This window comes from Microtus ochrogaster, chromosome 4, assembly GCF_000317375.1.
Source record: "Microtus ochrogaster isolate Prairie Vole_2 chromosome 4, MicOch1.0, whole genome shotgun sequence".
Lineage (NCBI taxonomy): Eukaryota > Metazoa > Chordata > Mammalia > Rodentia > Cricetidae > Microtus > Microtus ochrogaster.
The window spans coordinates 80,052,935-80,073,512 of record NC_022011.1 but is presented as its reverse complement, the minus strand read 5'-3'; the positions used below and the strand labels follow the sequence as shown (position 1 = coordinate 80,073,512).

The window sequence follows — 20,578 nt, the reverse complement described above, 5'->3', positions numbered from 1 at the left end:
CCTCTGTTGAGGCAGATCCTCACAGCAGAAGCACGAGGCAGAGTAAAGAAGACAAGATCTCCTTCAAAGGCATGCTCCCAGGCACCTGCTTCCTCCACCCAGGACCCAACTTCAAGACCATTGGTGAAATCAGAGCCCTTTTGTCTCTTTCCAGACCCTCCATCAATGAGATCTAGCCCTTCAACACGTGAGCCTTTTGGGGGACATTCATATCTGAACCACAACAGACATTTATCAACACTTAGCATATCATAATATACTTGTCTATTTGTCCATCATTTCTCCGCATCTTCCTCTAGAATTTAAGCTCCAGAGAGCAAGAACTTAGTGTTGTTCACTGTGTGCTTGATACAGTAGTATCATGACCATAGGACATGCTCAACAAATGCTTATCAAATGATTGAATAAATTAGTCCTGGCACCAGTTTACAGTCCGTTTGTAAGTAGGTCACCATTCACACACACACTCTTGGAGAACTATAGAGTTTTAATTAGGAAATGCTCGCATTTTGCCAAACTCATTTGGCAAACTCTATTCCCTGGGGGTCACTCTTTCCTTACTTGCAATTTTTTGCCAGTACATTGACTTTTTTTTTTTTAAATTCCTTTTCAGTTAGAGAACATAGGATTACCAAGCCAACGAACTATTTCTCTGCTGAGAGATGTATTTAGTTCCAGTTGGGTATTTTTCTTTTCTTTTTTAATAGACACCGAAGTGCTAATCTGCAAACTTTGGAAGGAAGGAGACAAAAGGTAGAGCCAAGAGGACCCAGGCCCATGCACTGTCAGCAAAGCAAAGACACTAGAAGGGGAGCCCTCTGCCAGATCACATGGGCCACCAAGGCAGGCTCAACACCAAGCTGAGGGGAACAGCGAGTTTTCCAACATTCTCTTTTCCTAGCTTCAGGGTTGGTACCAGGAGTCAAAAAGCATGAGAACAACTGCTCCTCCCTGATGCCTAGCTTCCTCCTCATCTTCCATAGCAAAGGTTCTGAGTCTTTTCAGGGCACAAGTTATATTCTCTACATTTGCTGCAACTAAGCAGTAAAAACATTACAATGACTTAGAACAATAGAAACGTGTCTCGCTGATCTGGAGGAGGCCAGAGGCCCAAAGTCCTCCAAACGTCCTCAAAGCCATTTGCCTGCCGAAGCCTTCAAGAAAAATGCCTTCCGTGCTTCCCCTGGCTTCTGGTGACCCTGTCTTCCTTGGCTTTCAGAGTGAACCTCTTCCTTCTGCTGGTGTCTCTGATCATATCCAAATGAACCCCTTTGCATAAGGACACAAGTTCCTCTCGCCCAGCCTCATCACCTCATCTCAGCTTGATTACTTCTACCAAGAGCTTATTTCCAAATCCATCCACATCCTAAAGTATAGGAGGTTAGAGTTTCGACCTATCTGGTTTGGGGGTGTGTAGCCCAGTTGAGTCCATAACCATCAGCACTGACAATTTGCTAGAACTCTTTTTCTACTTGTATAATGCCAACTCACGTCACTCAACCTTCTCCACTCTCATTTCTCAATGCGCCGTATAGGGTGAGCATGGAACAAGCAAGCACGGCGGACCCTAGCTTTAGAGTATCAACAGTGGTCTAAGAGTAGTTTTAGGTAAGGAGTTATACTCCATGCTAGTCTTAGTGACCACCGGTTTTTCTTTTCAGGATTATAACCGAGTGTGAACATCCCTTACCAGATGGTAGTTCGAAGGCAGCCTCTGCTTTCCTCCTTGCTTAGAAGCCCTGAAGCCCTGAAGCACATTTCCCTTTCTCCATCCCTCTAGCCCTGGTCCTTCTCTCTTGTGCTCTTTTGTGGCCCCTGGCAGTGGGCAGCGGCTTTATCCATGTCTTCCCGTGCCTGGCTGTCTTCCTCCCAGGCAAGTAATCTGAACTCATCAGGAACACCCTAGCTCCCCATTCTGCCCTCTCACCTGGCCTGGGTTTCTGCTTCCTCTTGCCAATGCTTTTGACCTTCCAGGCTAAGCTAGAGAAAAGCAATTCCCCCTGGGAGAGAAAATGGGTACAAAATGACTCAATTTTGAGTCCTTGGTCTTGGATCTGGGACTTCTGATACTGTCCCCTTACCTGAGGATGCAAAAAACAAAGAAAAATTCTAGAATCCTGGAAAAAGTTGAACCTTCCAAGGGACAGGAAAGACTGCCAAGGCAGAACATATAACTCATCAGTTAAGCAGAAGGCCATCATACACTTGACAATCAAGTCCCTTCTAAAGATGACAGCATCTCCATTCAGGGTAGACACAGTGGAAGTTGGGTGGCAGAGCATGACTGCTTCCTGCTGCAGGTAGCTCCTGCCACAGTGCCCAAGGGTGGGCATAGGGACAGTGGTTGGCATATCTCCCACAGTGTGTCTGTTAACTCCTAAGGAAGCTGATGATGGATATTAATGGTGAAATTCCTTGATACAGAAGTGCTATGTAAGAAGTAAAAATTTATTAAGTATCTGTCTTCATCCTCTCTTAATTCCTTATGTAATCATCAATCAATTAGCTGAACTTTCAAATGATTGATCTCATGGGTGGTGCTCCATGAAGGGGAGCTTTCAATTCCTCACCTACCAGGGAAAGAAAATTCCTTTCAGGGTGACTATGCCTTGGAGACCTTTGCTTTAGTAACACCCAGCACAAACTGAAAGAGCATTTGCCATGAGTCATTCTTAGCACTTCACATCCGTTCATTCCTCACGACTATGAGGCTGGTACTAGTTCTATCCTTATTTGACAGGGGAGGAAGCTGGAACCTGAGGCACGAAGAAACTTGGTCAGATTTACACAAATGGAAGATAGTGGAACTGTTCGCTGTGCTGGGACAGACTGGCTGAGGGACACAGCAATAAACCAATATCAAATTTTTCTACCTTTTTCTGAATCTTTGCTCAGAATCCTATAACCAATGTGAAAACAACCCAGGCTAGCCCTCTAGAAGATAAGAAAGCACATAGAATACAGCTAAATCATTCTACCCATAGGCATCCTAGACCAGCCCGTGCCAGCCCAACCTCCAGCAGATCACAGACGTATTGAGGGAGTCTAGTCATGATTTGAAGAAGCCCCGAAAGAACCACAGATTCCTGAGAAACACATTTTTGTTGTATCAAACAACTAATTAGGGATGTTTGTTACACAGCTCTGGAAAACTGACACAATAATATTCAATTAAGATTAAGCATTATTAATAAATAAATAATTAGAATACAATAATATTCTAATAGGTGTTATCTGACTCTGTAGATGGACATCTTCTGCCGCAAAGACCCTCCAGGTGACCAGTTCATCACCCTCATCTCTGTCTTGCCTATCCTGCCACTCTGCCAAGCCATGAAGGCATTTGTAACCATTCCTTCCCATGAGCCCCTGCTTTCTCTAGAGTTGAGAAGAAGCCAAAGTTCTTGGACTCTTTGGCGCTATTTTGAGCTCTGTTTCCTTGCTGATCCTCTTTGCCCATCCCTCCATCATTTCGGAGCTAAGTCAGATTTAGCCTAAGTGGATGGTGCCAACATAATGGAAACGGGGGTAATGAGGGAGAAAGCACAGATAACACTGTATGTCAACGCTCCGCAGCTCCGGTCTCTCCTTTTTCCTAGGGTAAGCGTCTTGCTCAGCCTGGATGAGGACTGGGAGTCCCTGAAGACCTGCTCAGGCTTTGCCACCTGATCCCCAAAAGAAATGTTGCAAAACCGAATTCTCCCTGTCTGCCAGGACTCAGAGGGGCAGCAAGCTGTACCTCCACAGGAACTAATGGCCCCAGCTGCTCAGTTCAAATTAGAATAGAATTTGGAGACAGTTTCATAGAGTGGAAGTCTTCTGGGGCATGCCTGCCAGGGGCATCCAGCCACTGGGTTCCCAAGGAAATGGAGTGTTAAGTCCTGGGTACAGGGGATATTCCAAAGGCAGACTAGGGGCATGCACCCAAGGCATCCTGAAGGATGCTAACTAAAAATGGGATGTGAAATGTCATTCCAAAAGAAAGACTCATAAAGGATAATTGTTTTCTATTGGAGTATATCAAAACTTTCTGCCAGTAGGTAGTTTATAAATGCTAAATGACGGTAATTCTCCTGATACTTCTTGCTTTATGAGTGAAGTTTGGATTGTGAAGGTTCATTGCTTAAAGGGCCAATAATGAAGTAACTTGGGCTGCTGAAGAGAAACCAAAACTCCCTGGGGCAAACCCATCCTTACTGTGCCATTAAACACCCACTACCCCCACTTATTACATTTCAAGAATAAGAGTTTAGTTTTAATTTCTTTCCCTTGTATTTTGTGGCCTTAAGGGAAAATGTCCTGTGGCAATTCTGTAATAGTAAGGCAATTATTGGTGACTCAGGGATCCCCACTGCCTCTGCATCCCCCCACAGCAGTGCAGCAGAAGACCACTGTCTCTGCATCCCCTCACAGCTGTGCAGTGAATGAGGACCCCTGTCTCCCATGTCAGAATGATCTGATTTGTGCATTTAGAAAGTCAGCATCTAAAGGACTTTGTAAAGTCTTTTAGCAAAATAAAAAGCCAGCCCCAGGACTCTCTTTTGGGACAAGAGCCAATTACAGGCCCCAAATCTCTGAGGAAAATCTTCAGATAGTCTCACAACTGATTCCAAGGGTGAGTTGCCCACCTGAACCCCACCACCAACAGTGTTCAAGCCATCCGAGAGGACCCAGACCCTGGATTCTCAATGTCTGCTTTCCCTTCCCTTTTTCCCCTTCTACCCAGGACTCTGCATGCTTCACTTTTACCAGTGAACGGTAAAAGTTGGGGACAGAAGAAAAGGCATTCCTCAAAGCCAAACCAAGTCTTTTCATTTTTGTACCTCATCCAACTGAGTGTGCAAGAATAAAGTTGAAGGTGTCATAAGACAGAAGACGTGGACATTTCTAAATTCTCAGTGGGCTGGGCTCTAGAGCATTTTTGTAATGGGAGCATAGAACTTAGAGAATATTTTCCCACATAAGCATAATGTTCTAGCGGAGACTAAGTCCTCAGCCTAGGCTGTAAAACTTTATTTAGCCACAAAAATCTAATAACACGCCCGAAGTAGAAAATGCTGGTTATTATATGGCTTCTTCCTGAATAGATGCTTAAAAATACTGTTTTCATAAGAAAAATGCCTTCTAGCTCAGGATGCCAGAAACAGGCTTTGATGTTCCCCAGTACCCAGAGTAAGCTTTCCGGCTGAAGAAATAATAGGAAAAACTAGAAAACAAAGGGCAGCAGGAGGGAAGATGCTGGCTATTCCAGAAATAGCGCTGGCCTGGCAGATACCAGCTTGCTATGAGCGTGCCATGAGCAGAAACTTCTGGTGCAAAGACTGCTGTTCTGAAGCATCTCCCTGCTCTTACATAACACGTCCCAGAGATCTTCGGTTCAAGCTCTTCCATGCTCTAAATTAGGAAGTAAGAGGCAGTTTGAAGGGGAGCTTGACCCAGACGGGTTTCTGGGTTGGGGTCAGAAACTGATTGAGTGCTTAGAGATGTCCTGTATGTCCCTGTGATGACCCTCCGTCTAGTCCTCAATTTCTTGACTGGCACAATCACCGGTGCTAACAACTTCTGACTTTTAGGTTGCTAACATCAGCTTAAAATCTGGAATGCAGACGGGAAGCTACACTTAAGCTTCTTAAAGGCTGAACCTCTGCCCTATCTGTCTCTGTGCACTCTGGAGCCATTGCTGCTTGGGTAAAATCGGGGAGGGTTTAACATTTCAATGTGCTAGCAAAATACATGGGCTTTAGAGTCAGGCTCCTCAGATTCACATCCTTTTTCCCTCCCTATGTGCAGACCAGGGACCAGCTGCAGAACTTCTGCGGGCTTTCAGTCACCTGACCCAGAAAAGGACTGGTGACATCATCCACCTCCCAGGGTCACTGTGGGGCTCACATGAAGGGGGTAAACACACAGAATGCCAGGCTCTCCACATAGTTATTAGCAGCACTAGGAAGGTCTCAGCTGCTCAAATTCCTCATCATTGTTTTTCCTATTTACTTCTTCTCACCCATTAACTAAATGTTTGGGGCTTTTGCCTTCAAATTAGTTTCACTGGGAATAGGTGACCAGGAAAGCTGGTTAATGCGTTGGGCTGAATTGTGACTTGAGACTGTGACCTCAGGGTCTTCACAGCTATGGCAATGGCGGCACGACTGTTGCCCTAGAGATGTGTTCATCCTGCATTAGGATCCCATGCCTCTGGAAGAGATGGAGAGGAAGACACAGTGCAGAGGGCTATGGAGAAGAAGATGGAAGGCTCGGGTCCTCCAAAAGCCACCAGAAGCAGCTTCCCAGGAGGCTCTAGAGGGAGCACAGCTCTGCCCCTGTGCTTCTTGGACTTGTGGCCTGAAGGACCATGAGAGTATAAGTCTCGATTGTTCAGACCCATCGAATTTCTGGTAATCTAGTGTGGCAACCCTGGGACACGCAGCCGGTTGGGAACAGCAATTCTGGAACACCTGGATTTGGTGATGGACTATGAAGCAGAGGCTGTCACATGTTCTCCTCTCCCGAGAGACTGGGCACTGCAGGCAGAACTCTCTTCGGGAAAGGCAATCACCAGCTCTGGAGATCAGAATGATCAAGCCAGTTTCTACTGGGAGTCTTGGTGGTTTTGTTTTCTTTTCTTTTCCCTTCTTTCTATGGAAACTAAAGTGGGAACATGAAGTGCATCTTGAGACACTGAGCAAAGTCACCCTCCGTTGGGCCCCCAGGAAATAAATGCACAGCGTGGTTCTCCATGCTTGTTCAGTACACCCACACAGTAGCCCACACAGGTCTCCACTGCTTCCTGAACCCACCCGCAGTGGACAAAGGGGACCATTAACTAGAGACTCTGAGCTAAAGAAAGATGCGTGGTTACCAAGAGACCAACATAACTGTACATTTCCCTTAACCCTACTGAATCATGAAATTATGACTGTGAAACAGATTCCCCTCTAAAGTGAAATATATATGTTTCATGTATGTAACTATATTCATATCATAAACATGTAGATATGTATACATACATCTATATAAGCCTTCCAAACCTTTGGAAATTTAATAGCATCTTCAAGGAAGAGACATGTAAGACTGGAATCTACAGATGCTCAGAGAATTCTCTTCCTCTCCTCTAACTCCAGGAAAGAAAAAGAGCAGCAGACAGCACCAGCAGTCAGGGACTTTTTTTTTTGGAGCAAAGGCGTTAGACAAGATGACACATGCTGACAGGTTCAGCAAATAGTGGATGCTGGGCCAATCAGCAGATAATTTCTGTGTGTTTGCCTCGTAGGGAGAACTGTGAGTCATGCTATTTCAAAGACAGGTCATGATTGCTGTTTGTCATCTTGTAACGCGAAGGTCAAGAGAGAGGAGAAGGCAGATGGAAGCCGCATGGAACCAGATCAAACACATCCACGCAGGGCCTGCTGCATGGTTCCCACAGTGCCTGGGACCTGTGTAATTACTGCCTGGACTGACATCTGAGGCTCTCACCTCCTCGGTAACCAGGCGGTCACCAACTCACAAGTCCTTTGTGACTTCTGAAAGCCATGTCTTCTGTGACTCAGCCAAGCTTTGCTTCTCTCCCCCCAGTGGGTCTTTTAGTCAGTGTAATTTCAGGAATAAAGTAACTGCACGGAAGAGGCCAGTAGGGGAATCCAAGGAAAGAAGCCATGAGTTTTCTAGATCCCAGGCTACCATGGCATGGATAATTGCTTAGTTAATGAAAATTCCAGGCCGGGCGGTGGTGGCGCACGCCTTTAATCCCAGCACTTGGGAGGCAGAGGCAGGTGGATCTCTGTGAGTTCGAGACCAGCCTGGTCTACAAGAGCTAGTTCCAGGACAGGCTCCAAAACCACAGAGAAACCCTGTCTCGAAAAAAAAAAAAAAAACAAATAAAGAAAATTCCAGTACACCGAAAATACATTCAAATGGTGTATGTGTGTGGGGGGGGGGGGGGGGGCTGAAGCCAAATAGAATCAAGGATTTTTGTCAATAATGTTATTTGCAGGGAAGGGAGGGAAGGGCAGGGTGCAGGGACCTACTCCCATGAAAAAAAGTCAACAATTCAACAGGATTTTTAAAATATGTAAATGGGAGTTAAGTGAGGTGACACAGAGATGCTTGCTGCCAAGGCTGACAACAAGCCCTTGGGATCTGACTGATGAAAGTTGTTCTTTGACCTCTTCACACACACTCTCTTTCCCATGCCCTCCCAATAAATAAATAAATAAATAAATAAATAAATAAATAAATAAATAAATGTAATTTACCCATCCTCCATCAAAGAGCTCTTCTAAGGAAATGCTACATTTTAGTACTCAAATGAGTATACACGTTCACACAGCTCGAGTCAACCCATAACCCTTCAAAGAGAACTGTGCAATTCTGATAGGATAATTCTTAAAGAAACCACTGGGTGAATATAAATCCATAGAGTTCTTCCAGGGTTTAGGAAGAAACCAGCTATAGTTTGATCAAGTAGGCTGCACTGTGTCCTTTTCTTCCTGCCCAAGAATGTCAAGCTAGGCCATGATAGTTGCAATAACGGCAAACATTGAGTCCAGATAATTGCACAGAGAATCTGTCGAACTATCTGACAATACCTGATCCATCATCTGAACAGGAAGAAGGGAACAGAGAGGTGGGAAGTTTCAGAGAAACAGCCTCAGCCTATGCTAGGGTAAAGACCAATTTCTTCAGCTGCCCTTGTTCTCTGAGCCATTCTGCATCAAGGTAGGGAAAGGGCATTTGGTCATCTTGTTCTAGATCTGAAGCCTTCTCCCCAGATGCAAGAGGGGAAAGGGACACTGGAATAGGGGCGATCGGAGAGCAGAGGCTGTGGGCACGGAGATTAGCTAAAAGCTAAGAATCTATTGAATCAAATGTGTGTACACTCGTGCACATGCTGACACACACACATTCACACACCTTCTGAGCTGACTTGAATTTATCAGCTTGGGTGACTTTTGAACAGTGGATATGTACACAAATGCATACCTTTTAGAAAGAAAAGAATAAATACACCCATGTAGATGTTCTCTTATTGAATGTGCATATATCTCACTAAGCAAGCTCTTTGGGAAACTGTGTTGCTCCAGTGAGCAAGCCCTTATAATATACCAAAACGCACAGAGAAATCCTTCCTGACCTCATTTCTCATTTTCTGACCTGCTACTGCTCCCTGGGCTGCTATTGGCTCCTGCAACCCTCGCATCCCCTTGAACGCTCACCAGACTATTAATTCAAAAGCCAGGAGCTTCATCCGCTCCACCGGTCACCACCACTTAGCTTTGTGTTTTGGGAAAGGCAAGAAGACCAGCCTGACTTGAGTCAGGATCTGTGGGAGGATTGGTTGTTGATTTGTTCACGTCTGGATTAAGTCTACAGCGATAATATTATGATGATGAACGCTCGAGAGCTCCATCTGCATATAAATAGACCTAATCAGAAATGCAAATGGAAGTCTCCAGAAATGTGTAAAGGCTGCAGATAGCTGTGCCTTTGTGTATGTGAGGACAGGTCAACACCCGCGTATTGCGACTCCATCCGACGCCCAGAGTCTTTCTTTGAAAGATTATATCTATCAGTCTGTACCCAGGCTGGGCTGGGTTTCCCATCCTTAGACCTTCCTAACATAGCTCAGTTCGGCTCAGTTCAGTGAAAGAACCACACTTCTTGTAGACAGAGAGTAGAAAACACACTTGCATCTCAATCACCCCTAAAGACTCCTCTGAGAGGACTGTCCCACTAAGCTGGAACTTAGGGGTGAAGAATAAGATGCAAGTATAATACGATGTTTTTCAGACAGTAATCACTGCTCCTCTAATTGGATTCAGTAATATGTGTTGGGTGTGCCACCGAATTTCCCTAATACCAGAGAAAGTACACTTGAAAAGAAAACAGCAGTGTTTAGACCAACTATATAGTCCTAAACTGTGTCTGTGTTCCTCTTGTGCAAAGCACAAAATGAACATCTTGGGAAATTTGTCGCGCTGGAAGTTGACAACTGTTCCAGGCTCACACCATTTCTCAGGGTGTGATCTTGCAGAAACATCCCCTCTTTTTGTCCTCCCAAATCTGTTGTTCTTTCTCTTCTTTTTGAAAAGGAAACATATCTCACAATCAGGCTTTCTCAAATCAGGAGAGAAATTGCATACCAACTAGCTTTCCTCCGACCGAGTTCACAAGGCACTGATGAGTCAAGAGCGCCATCTGGTGTCCTACCTTGGGATCTTAAAGAGCATTTTCACAGGATGCATTTCAAAGAGGGGAGGGTCTCCATCTCCCAGCTCAATGGCTGTGATGCCCAAAGACCAGACGTCACAACGAGCGTCATAGGACGAGTCATACTGCTGTTCACAAGCAATGACCTACCAGACAAAAGCAAGACACAGCACATCAGCCCACTGTCACCCCAGATGTGTTAAAACTACAACAAAAACAACTTTGGACTCTGCCTTTTTCGCACCATTTTCTGCACCATTGACTGTGTTAATACTGAATAGTAGCAGTGTTTGTATTCTAGACCCTGTTTATGCATAAGTGATTCATCATCTGATATGGCTACTGACTTTTTTCTTTTTCCTTTTGTCTTGAACCAGGGTCTCACTATGTGGCTGAGGCTGGTCTCAGATTCACAAGACATACCTCTCTCTGCGTGTTCTTTCCTTCCATTCTCATGTGACAGTCATGAGTGTTCGGATGCAGGTGGATTTGTTAACTTTTTTTTAAGTGTTAGTTCCATTCAAAAAACTGTGTACTGAGCCTCACATCTCGGTACCAATAGTAGCACAAGGGAGTGTATGGGGAAGGGACCACTCCAGCCCCTAACAGCCTGGCTTTTTTTCTTTAAAGAAAGACTTGATATGCAAATTGACCCTCCCCACCTGTGAGTAAATTCAACAAAAAACAGGTGCTCTTAAGGGCTGCTGCAGAATCCTCGGTGAAACACACTGAGCAGGGGGGAAGTTGGAAGACCCCCTACGAGTCAAAGTAGGACCCACCCTACTCCGTAGTTTCCCTTCTATCAACAGCATCTGTGCCCTCCTTAAACCTCAACAGCTGTTAGCAGTTGCCATTGCATTTCCTGTTCTAGCTGGGTAGAACAGCAGCAGGATCAGAAATGACTGCTTGGGTTGGAGAACACAAACCCTTAGAAGATTCGGTTTCTATCACAATGTTCCAGGTCTGACAGGAAAAAGGCTCATACACAGACTCATGCCTTGTCACTTGAGAGCTGAAGAAAGGACCACGTGGATGGGGGGGGGGGATGAGGGACCCACTACTCCATTTGACCTTGATTTTGCCTCCCAGCACAGGCAGGAAGCTGAGGTGTGGTGGCCAAGTACCCCATTGGCGAGCACAGGCTGGCCAGGCTGCTCCCCTTGGACCATCATGTTGTCTTTGGCTTTTTACTCAGGAGACAACAGCTGCGCATGGGCAGACAAGGGGGAGGTCTGGCCTATGCTCTAGTAGAGCCCCTGGCTGCATGCTGAGGGCAGAATCAAGAAAACAACACACTGCCAGTTACAGAGCTTTTGTAGGCTCCAGCCATAAGGGTGTGAGAAATAACCAGGTTCTAAATGTAATTCTTAAGGTTGAACCAACTGGAATTGTAAAAGAGCTTTTAAGAAAAATGGCTCGTGGCTAACTCTGCAGTGTTTGACCAGAGAATGGATTTACTGAAGTGAGAAGGATGGAGAAAAACTAGGTTCAGGCCTCAGAGTTGAAGTTTTCAAACCTCAGATGTCAGGGAAATATCCAAAAGGAGAGAATGGTTTTAAACCCTAAGACCCCAAGACCCCCTGCTGGACTTCTGGCCTGGATAATTATAAGAAAAGTCCTTCGATCTGTATGTGCTACCCCCCCCCCATTAACATGTCAGAAATGTAATCCCCAGTGAAACAGTTAGGAAATGCAGCCTTTGAGGAGATGTTCAGTTATGAGGCTTAACCTCTTGAACAGATTCGTGACAATATGAGACATGAGAACGGAAGAGTCTCTCATAGAACCTTCATCTCCTCCATCTTCACAGACCTTAAAACTGTGAAGGAATAAAGTTTGTTCTCTAGAGAATGTCCTACCTTGGCTATTCATCACAAAGTAAAGCACAGTTTAAAAAAAAAATGTATGTTGTGGAGCTGGAGAGATGGCTCAGTGCTTAAGAGCACTGACTGCTCTTCCAGAGGACCCTGGTTCAAGTTCCAGCACCCACATGGTAGCTCACAACTCTCTGGAACTCCAATTCCAGGGAATCTCACACAGACACACAGGCAGGCAGAGCACCGAGGTACATTAAAAAAAAAAAGATAAAATAATACAAACTGTATATATAAAAGTTGTGTGTTACTCTGAGCCCCTATATCTTCATATTTCCACAGCAGCAATGGAAAACTAACGTAGCTGCTGTCTTCCACAGCAGGCCACTGGGAAAATGTTCCAAGCTTCCCATCCTCAACCTCAACTGTGCTCTCTCTCCTGCATTCTGTCTCTCTCTCCTGGTCTCTGAACTGGAGAACGTTCTCTCATGGCCCTCCACCACGCGTCTGGCTGCCACCCCTCTGTCGGAACAGAATGTCTTCTTGTAGACTGTCCTTCATGTGTTCAACACACTATTTTCAAAGTTCAGATTCCTCTGCATCTGGAGCCAGAGGCTATTCCAAAGCCCCTAAACACCCCACTCTCCTACCCCAATCAAGTAAGAGCCTGCAGCATTTACAAGGGGCCCTGAAAAAGGGTCCTGGGCACCTCTCTGGAATGATATGTTGAAAGTGCAGGATAAACATCATTTTAGACCTATCAATCAGCCGACAGCTGGCCAGTTTATTCATGACACTGTGATGGGCTTGAAAATCTCAGAATACTAGGGAAAGACAGCTGAGAAAGATGACGCGAAGCAGCTTGCACCAATAGTCTACAGCTTCCAGGAAGACATTCCCACCATCTCAAACAGAGCACAAAAGGCAATACCAAAAGCACCAGAGTGTCGAACTGGAGGCTTGCTCTCACTTCCCCAGGGTTACCATAAAATAATGAAAACCGGTTTCAACTTGTCTTCGCAGACAGACACTGTCTTCATAAGCAGAAAAACACCTCTCAGGCAAACTCTTCTCCAGAACTCAGCTCATTCTACCCAAAGCAACTCTTCCACAGACGTTTAGAGAAAATCGCACGGATAAACTCATCCACAAACCATTATTTTGTAGCCACGAGCCAGACAATGTGCTAGGCTCTGAAGAGGGAGAGTCAAACAGCACAGCTTAGTCTTCACAGGCAACCCTGGGGTGGGGTGGGTATTATCTCCTTTTGTAGCTGCTTACTCAACAAGAGTAAATTTCGGGCAGACCTGTGATGGATTTTTTTAATTCATAAAAGAATATTTATTTATTTACTTATCTATTTAGGCTTTTGGAAACCTGAAGTACTTTTGTAAAAAAAGGCTCTAAGGATGCCTCCCACCTGAAGGTCTGAGCATCTTGTAAATGGGTGTCCTATAAATCTAATGCGGAGCGTCTTCATGGACAGGAGAAAATGCACTGGGGTTCTCAGTATCCTCTGTGTCTCAGATAAAGCTGAGTTAATCAAGCTGTGACTGCCTTGTCTCTGACTCCCTCGCCTAGGGAGACGAGACCTTCAGGAGCAAGACTTCCCGAGCTGAATCTGTGTTAGGACACTCTGATGAGAGGGCAGCTATGGCGGGCAAAGCGCTGTGCTGAACTGAGCTGACCAGCTTCTGGAAGTCATACTGGAAACGTGAAGACTGACGTTGAGACGAAGTGGACAAGGTCCAGAACCCCACAAAGCCTGGCATCTCCTGCCTCCATTACCACCTCTCTGCCCCACAGTGATGAAGGTGTGCACTTTCTCTGTCACCTCCGGTAGACTTGGTGTCTGTGTGACAGGGGCGCAGGAAGGGAGTAATAGGCATGCGTGGAAGAGTTCAAGGGGAAACCGGAGGACTTGGAGTTTCATTTAATGAGAAGATGAGGAGGGACACATCAATGAACAGTGAAACGTTTGACCCTAGGTGACCAGAAGGATGCCGGTTTCGTACACAACACTGAAGAAATCCTTTTGCTAGTTCAAAGGGAGTCTGTGTTTATCCTAATTGGATGTAAACAGTCACTTAAGTCTTCAAGATCTCACTCAGTTTTTCTTCTTCAGCATGGAGATGAAGCCAAGGACTTAGGCAAGCTTTGTTCTAGTCCTGAGCTGGGTCCCCAGTCCTTGACTTATTATTGCTATTATTTTTTATTTACATGTGTGTGTCTGTGCACGGGTTTGTGTATGTGATTACATGGAGGATGGAAGAAAGCATTGGATACTCTGAAACAGGCGTCATGGGACATTGTGAGCGGCCCAGCTGTGGTGCTAGGAACTAAACCCAGGTCCCCTGTAAGAACAGCAAATGCTCTTATCCACTGAGCCATCACCAGGGCTCAGCCCTTGTTTCTTTTTCCCTTTTTCTTTTCTTCCTTTCTTTGTTTCTTTCTTTCTTTGTGTGTATGTGTGTGCACAAATCTCACTATGCAGCCTAGGCTGGTCTTGAACTCATAATCCAGGACCTCTCTTGATTTATAGAATGTTAGGATTGGGAGAAGAGTTGTTTCTGCCCTCCCTTCCAGCTCTAACATTCTTTGACTTCACGATTTCTAAGCAAGTGACCTTGGGATAGTATTTGAAAAGGAGGGGGTCTACACCCTCATGCAATTTAGCCAGAGTGCAGTGCAGGCCATTCTGGGGCAGGCACTTACTTGATGGCTGGAACCTTGAAGGGAATTTACCACTGATATTTTGTAGGAGGAATTAAGGTTAGTAGAGGTGCTAACACCTCCGTTAAGGAAGATGAACTTCAGCCACAGCGCAACTGTTTGGAGGCTGGTTAATGGAGCGTGTCCAGGTTCTTCCCTCGAAATGCAAACTTAGGGCTCTGCTGGCGGTGCTTAGACTCACTATTGTTCATTTTGGGCAGAAGGGAAACGCTAATGCCAGGATTACCAGCAGTATCTATGCATTGGCAGCCTTAGTGCCCAGTACCGATAGCTAACCTACACAGAGGTAGCCTTGAAGTTTCCAAATGGCAGCTGTAACCACTTTGGCCTCCAAAACTTTTCTTTCAAGGGGAGACTGGGGACAAGCAGAGGTCTTTACAATGGCGTAGGTCACAGAGCACAGGCGAGCAGTCCAGACTATGGAGACAGCTCTTTTTAGCCTACTTCACGGAAATCAGGGTCAGGTTGCAGACTCCTGAGGGCCTCCTGATCACCCCTTCCCACCCTGTGGTGGATGAGTATCCTCCCTCTGCTTTTAGGACCTTCTGAGGCTTGGGGGCAGGGCTTACTTGACTTGATGCCACAGTCACTGGGCCTCACTGTCTCCTTGTCCTTCTCAGGATGATCTGAGTCTATTAAAGGCAGCTGATGACTTCCTCTGTTGCCAGCTTTGGGGTGGAGGGGCACTCTAGGGTCATGGAGGCTCTGAACTCTGGCTGAGAGAGGAAAATGCGGGCCAGCATCTTCATCTTGTTGGTTCTTGTTTGTTTGCTTTGCTTTGCTTTTGTTTGTCTGCTTGTTTTGGGTTTTTTGTTTGGTTTGGTTTGGTTTTTTGAGACAGGGTTTCTCAGGAGCTATGGAGCCAGTCCTAGAACTCACTCTGTGGATCAGCCTGGCTTCGAACTCACAGAGATCTGCCTGCCTCTGCCTCCTGAGTGCAGGGATTAAAGGCGTGTGCCACCACCACCTGGCTTCATCTTGGTTTTAACACCCCTCAATGAGTAAACTCGACAACATACTAAATCTCTCTCTGCCCTTCTTTTCACACAAATGGGGCTGCCCATTTCTCAAGCACCTCCCCTGAAGTACTGTGGAGGAAAATACTGATTATCCCACCTTTTCTTTGGCACTGAAAGCTTCTCAGCAGGTAAGTGGGCCGTTGCTGTTGGGTAACTTATTTATTTACTCCTTTGACATTTCTTGCATTTTGTAAGATGATTACAGGAATCATGAATTATTTTTATAATAGAAACAACAAGTTCTTCATTTGACCTTTGTCCTGCGTGCACAAAGATTAGATAGAGCATTTGTCTGTGTTTCCTTCTTCTGGAATAGCGACCTTCAGGGTTCCTCATCAAGGAAGAACTGGAGGTGATGTCTTGATTATAAAACCAGATTCCCAGGAGATTAATCAAAGAAGGATGCACAAACTCCCATCTGCATCATTTCTACCGTGGGTGCAGGGCTGGAAGAGTGCTCTCACTTCCTCGGGGCCACCCTGTGCAGTGCCCCTTGCTGCAGCTTCATTTTAGCCCAGACAGATGGTGGGGCTCACTGATGGGGCTCCCAAGTGGTGGGCGAGAGGCTCTTCTAGAAAGACTTGGAAACTTCTTCTCAGAGCCCAAGGGAACAGCTCTTTTAATCACAAGGTCCTTCTATCTGCAGAGAACACCTGGCCACCCTGAATGTCCAAAGGCAAGAAACAGTCCACGTGGGAGCTCCAGAGTCCAGGAACCTAGATTTCTCCAGTAAGATATTTAGCTTAAACCTTTATCAATACTATCAAGAGCTGCTGGGCTAAGCTCTCTTCAATATCGCCTTCAATCAGGTGGCATTACCCAGTGGTCTACTCTCCTAAAAGCCTGCAAATGTTAAAATGCAATAGGTCTTCTCCACAAATATTTCTGAATGTCATTAGAGATTTCATTAGGTTTGCTTTCTGTAGTCTGATTTCTCACCTTGCTAGAATCAATCAAGCAGTCCAAAATTATAACAGAGGTCGAGACTAAATTTTCATTCAAGTGTACAGGCAAAATGCTGTTATCTCAAGAGCTAAATTCAGCTAAATAAGAGGCAAGGCAAATAGACCTACCTAAAGCTATTGCTTCCCAACTGACCTTGAGCCCCAAAGTGCGGGCAACAGACTGGCAAATAAGATGGGCTGAGAGGCAGGAAGGTGAATAGGAGCCTTCATTTTGCTTACACAATCCATGCAGCACAACTGGTAAAGGCTATCGATCAGAAAGACTGTTAAAGTAGAACACCATCTATGCAATCAGAAATTGCAGACGGCGTATATTCCAGGGGTAAACATTGCTTACCAGTTTACGACACAAATGTCTTACCCGATTGCTTGCTGAGGTCGTGAGCAAATTAAAATAGAGTCCCCTCCTCCCTAGAATAAAATATAGCTCAGAAGGAGGATGTGCTAGAGATTTTAGGAGTGCTTTTGGTTTGGATGGATGACCAGATGAGCAAGAGTAGATATCCTTGCTGTTCTTTCACAGAGCTCAAGAGTGAAAGTGAATTTATACTTTACGCATCGAGAAATTGCTAGAAATAACTCAGACTGGCCTTTGAACTTCGGAACAGTCTTGAATTTAAATGTGTTATTCAACAAGTCTCCCCCCCCACACACACCAAAACTTGTAATATTCATTCAAAGCCTTTAGAGAAATCAACTCGGGTTCAAATTTAAAATACACACCACAGACTTATATAATGTCAACTTCCCACCACAGCTAGTGGGGGGTGGGTAAGGGGGGGTTCATTCTAGGTTTGAAGCTAGCATACAACTGACATTTGCACCTCCACTCTCTGAGGCCCTGGGGAGAATGCCACCATTCACTTCTTATCTGATAAATCCCCTTCCCAGAATCAGGGTTGGCACCTGCATGCTCCTTTGTGAAAGAGGAACCAGCACGCTAAATTGAACCTGTGTCCTTAAGACCTTAGGCACCCAATCAGCCTGGAGGCCCAGGACATTCCCTGATCCAGCAGCTTCCTCCATGCAGATAGACACAGAAGGATCTTGGGACTCATCAGAAAAGGAAACCGGGGTCTCCTGTAGGCAGTTAGCTGACTTAACTGAAGTCACACCATTGGTTCAAAGTCAATGTGGATGCAAAATTCCATGGCTCCCAGTATCACCCAAGTCAGGTACAGTCTAGGCATTCTTATATTAGGGAGCATGCTGGGCCACCACCAATGGCAGTGTATTTTCTAAGAGTTGAAGCAAGAAAGAAGCTCTCTCTTCCCTCTGCCTGTTACGGCCCATCCCATAGAGAGCAAACTGCAGAGAATTCTCCAGTTCGGTACCATTACTCTGGGAGAAGAAACAGGCTCAGAGCAGGTAAGCAACCTGCCCAGCATCACACAGTGTGACGGTGGAAGTGAAGACTGTGTCCTCAGCAGGAAGATGCTGAGGGAGAGCATGCCTTTCTCCTCCAGGATGCATTTGGAAATTAGGAAGAAAAGCAAGTCAGAGGAACAGATATTCCTGCTGGGGTGTGCCCCTGTCCAGCGCAGCAGCCTCTGCTTTGGATCCTCACCCAGGCTCTTGGCACCGTTGGCCTCATGACACCCTTGGAAATGTCGCCATTCCTAACAGAGTGACTCTCCTTGGCTTTCTTAAACTGAAAACAAAGTATGGACATCCCCAGGGGCAGAAGAGAGCACGGTGTCGAGCGGTTCTCCCGCCCCTGCCTGCTTTTGCATCATCTGACGGCAAGGGTCTGCCGGAGTTGCTCCTAACTCCACCTGTCTCCTCCTGAGGCTTTCTTCCGGTAGCTCAGCTACTACCCAGCAAGGAAGCAAGGACAGAGTTTAACTTCGGTATGTTTTCCCGTCCATCCGTGGGGCATGGGCTCCCCGGATGAGGAGCCTCCTGGGCATTGAGACCCTGGGTTCCGGAGAGTTGTATGACTCTGATTTCCCTCAGCACGTGCCTGGACTCCTGAGAAAACAGGAGTGAGAGAGAACAGACACCTTGGTCCTTCCCACCTCCCCACAGAGGCTGCTTCCAAATGCTAACTGGAGGCTGTTGGAGAGATCAGAGGCATCCTCCCTTGTGCATGGGTGCTCAGCACATCTGGACCCGAGGACGGCAGATGGGGTCCTATACTTAGGCCCACCAAGAAGAGTGGTGACATCTCAGCACCGCCCACGGGGCTGCCCCACACCTCCACACTGACACATGACTCAACCTCTCCACCCAGCTCCAGCTGAGGGGGATGCTTTCCCTGGAAGCCAGGGGGAGTTATGTCTGGACCCAGTCATCAGCCTGATGCAGCCCTTCACCCACACAAGCTCTTCAAGCATGTGTTAGGCCTTAGGAGGCAGAGCCACTTCTGAAAGGGTAAGGAAGGGCAGAGAGATTTCTGCTCTGTTTCCCAAATAAGAAGGGAGGGAATAAATGCCTGGGAAGCCAGGAACAGCTAAAAGCAATGGGATCTCAGAGATGAACCCACTGGGGAAGAACCGGAAGTCTCTAAGGGTCTCAAACACTCTAAAAGCCTTCATTTCTCATGGTGATTGTACTGGCAGGTCCTCAAGGCCCTTGCTCGCTCTCTCTCTCTCTCTCTCTCTCTCTCTCTCTCTCTCCCTCCCTCCCTCCCCCTCTGTCTGTCTCTCTCTCTCTCTCCCTCCCTCCCTCCCCCCCTCTCTCTCTGAGTATGTGTGTGTGTGTTTGTACAAGCGTGTGGTATCAGGACCCTGTGCCTGTTTGGCAGGTGCTCTGTCACTGAGCCGTGCACCCCACCACGACTCTCCCAAGATTTCAAAGGAGGTCTAAGTGACACAGACCAAATAGGCCACCAACATCACTTTGCCTTACCAAGACTTTGGTGAGACTCCAGCCTCACTATGCAAGGAACGTAAAAGCAGGGAGGAGCTTTCCCCACTATAACCTACAAAGGTTCTCTGTGAAATGGAAGAGGCAGGGGAGGCAGGGACTGCCCGTGTCAGTCTCTTCTCATATATGACCACAAGGGTTTTATTGTCACTGTTGATTTTATTTATTTATTTTGGTTTTTCAAATTAGGGTTCTTTCTGGCTGTCCTGGAACTCACTCCAGCTGATCTCAAACTCAGGAATCCACCTGTCTCTGCCTCCCAGTGATGGGATCAAAGGACTGCGCTGCACGTGACTCATTGCTGTTTAGCTTATAAAGAGCAGAAATTTGCACTGAGATCAAGTGACAGCACATCCAGTGCCTAGCAAGAGTCAGCTCCTCACAGTATCTTTTTCCTGTCCCCTCTCACGGTGACATCGGTTTGAAGGCACCCCGTGGCAGATGCTGCACCCCACCCCCACCCCCACCCGCATTCCCCTCCCCGCACTTCTACTATGCTATTTTATTTTGTCTTTGCAGGCAGTTTCTTTTCCCTCCTCATTTTACTTTTTAATCTTCTCCCACTTTCCTGATCAAAAATATTCAGCAAGTTCTCAGCTGATATGGATTAGTGATTGGAGTGTTTGCTGCTCAAGTAGGAGGGCCTGAGGTTCTGCTCCCAGCACTCATGGAAAAACTGGGCATAGTGGGATGTGCCTGTAATCCCCGTGCTGGGGGCTGGAGACAGGCAGATAGATCCCTGGGGCTCAAGGCCTAAGGAACAGCTGAACCAGCCACCCAGGCTCAGGGATAGACTTGCAAAAGTTAAGGTGGGAAGCAATAAGAGAAGATTGCTCTCCCTCTACACATGCACAAGATAGTACACACACATGCTCACTCACACTGACACACACATGCACACATGCTCATGAGCACATGCACACTGACACACACATGCACACATGCTCATGAGCACATGCACACTGACACACAC

At 46.3% G+C, this 20,578-nt stretch overlaps 1 protein-coding gene across 1 annotated transcript in view; it reads right to left on the bottom strand.

Annotated features, from left to right (window-relative positions):
• The window catches only part of Myo3b (myosin IIIB), a 273,440-nt gene that overhangs the window by 232,400 nt on the left and 20,462 nt on the right, over nt 1–20,578 (bottom strand). Inside the window, exon 6 of the mRNA XM_005346535.2 lies at nt 10,207–10,352. Coding sequence (XP_005346592.1) covers nt 10,207–10,352 — 146 coding nt within the window. The remainder of the gene's footprint in view (nt 1–10,206; nt 10,353–20,578) is intronic.